This window comes from Pygoscelis adeliae, unplaced genomic scaffold, assembly GCF_000699105.1.
Source record: "Pygoscelis adeliae isolate BGI_AS28 unplaced genomic scaffold, ASM69910v1 Scaffold125, whole genome shotgun sequence".
NCBI lineage: Eukaryota > Metazoa > Chordata > Aves > Sphenisciformes > Spheniscidae > Pygoscelis > Pygoscelis adeliae.
In genome coordinates, this window is record NW_008824868.1 from 278,655 (window position 1) to 280,268 (window position 1,614).

General features: G+C 39.5%; 1 protein-coding gene across 1 annotated transcript in view; it reads right to left on the reverse strand.

The window, feature by feature from the left end:
• Positions 1-1,614, reverse strand: part of LAMA4 (laminin, alpha 4) — a 107,437-nt gene that overhangs the window by 80,123 nt on the left and 25,700 nt on the right. Inside the window, exon 3 of the mRNA XM_009324465.1 lies at positions 1,519-1,614. Within this exon, the coding sequence (XP_009322740.1) occupies positions 1,519-1,614 (96 nt within the window). The remainder of the gene's footprint in view (positions 1-1,518) is intronic.

A 1,614-nucleotide genomic window follows, 5' to 3' on the forward strand; every position in this document is an offset into this window, starting at 1 on the left:
TTGTTTTAGTTTGTTTTTTTTTTCCCCAACCCTTGACAACAGCCTTATTTTTGTAGCAGATAGCAAACAAGTCTTCTGTTGTGTTTGTAAACTGTGGATCTAATCACTTCCCTACCTCATATATTCTACTCCAGAAACTCTCTGGTCACCAGAGTCATCAGAAGCGGACATTTGTCAAGCTCTCTCTCTTATTCTCAAGTCTTCCATTGGAAGTTTCCTCTTGTCATCATTCTCACCCGACACTAAGGGGACAATCATCCCATGAGCAAAAGCCATGTGCACGTGAAAGAGAATAGCTGAGAATGCTGGCAGTGTAAAACCACTTTTAAAAATTTAATATTAAACCACTAAGCCAATATGTGTTCTGCAGAAACGAGCCAATCGTAAGCACACTACAGCGGCCAAGCCATAACAATTGTCAGCTGCACTGTCTTCCTCCCACGGGAATAAAAATGGTAGAAAATATGCCATGGAGCATGGCTTTATGTGTTTGTATAACTGAAAATTTGATAGAGGCTGCAACGATGCAAAGTATGTGAATATTATCAGGCCATTTTATGAAGAGACAAACTGAGGGCAAAGGTTTATGACTTGTCAAAAGTAACGCATGGCAGAGCAAGGAGCTCTGGGCTCTACTCCTACTTTACAAGCCTGTAAAGAGTCACTAGTGCCTAGCTCTTGCTATGTGGTTTAGATACATTACACTATTAACTTTCATCCTTTTTTTTGGTGTATTACTGCTCTGATTGCCCACTAGTAATTGGGGTAAGTTTTACTGGACTGATTTTTGCTCTGGAGCTACAAGTGATCAACTACTAATACTAACTCACTGCTTTCTGTATGAGTTGACACTGAGTGAGACCAAACATATGGGAAGTTGTAATACTACCTCGGAGTTCAACACACTCTTCCCTTGGTGTATTATTTCAACCTCATCATGTCGTTCCTTCACAGCAGGAGGCTGCCATGCAGCAGAATTACTATGGATAACACATGTATCTACACTCACAGGGGTCACTCGCCATTGTAAATTGTTTATATGATATACAGCACTGTATTCATAAAGGAGAGAATGAAATGTGTTTGAATTTATACATTTTTCTCTAGGGGTATACAAAACTCATTCCATACTTCTGATGGACTAAAAATTTTCCCCAGCATACTGACTCTCACTGCACGCAGGAGGTGTTTTGAATCTGCAGAGATAATTTAAGTAAGTGAGAATGAAATTTGGCGAGGATAATCTTATTAATGTATTGATCTTAGTCTTACTTATGATTACCCTTCAGCAAAAAGCTCCCTTTGTACAGACATTGCTTTTGCAATGTATTGAAACTGATCATTGGTGTTAATAGAAGAGTCAGACCATGGTTTCTTGGGTTTGCCTGGGAAATATTTCCTTCACGTGAAGCCTCATCCAAGAGTGAAAGAAGGTGAAAGGGTTCATGTTATCATTAAAAAAAAAAAAAGGTACTGTTATTCAGTGAGGGACCAGCAGAGAAGACAGGAATTCCTTACCACACAGATTCCAGATCCATCAAGGCATCTGTTTGCATTACCATTACAGTTGCAAGGAGAGCATTTTCTTAAGCTGGTGCGGTAAAATCCTTCTTG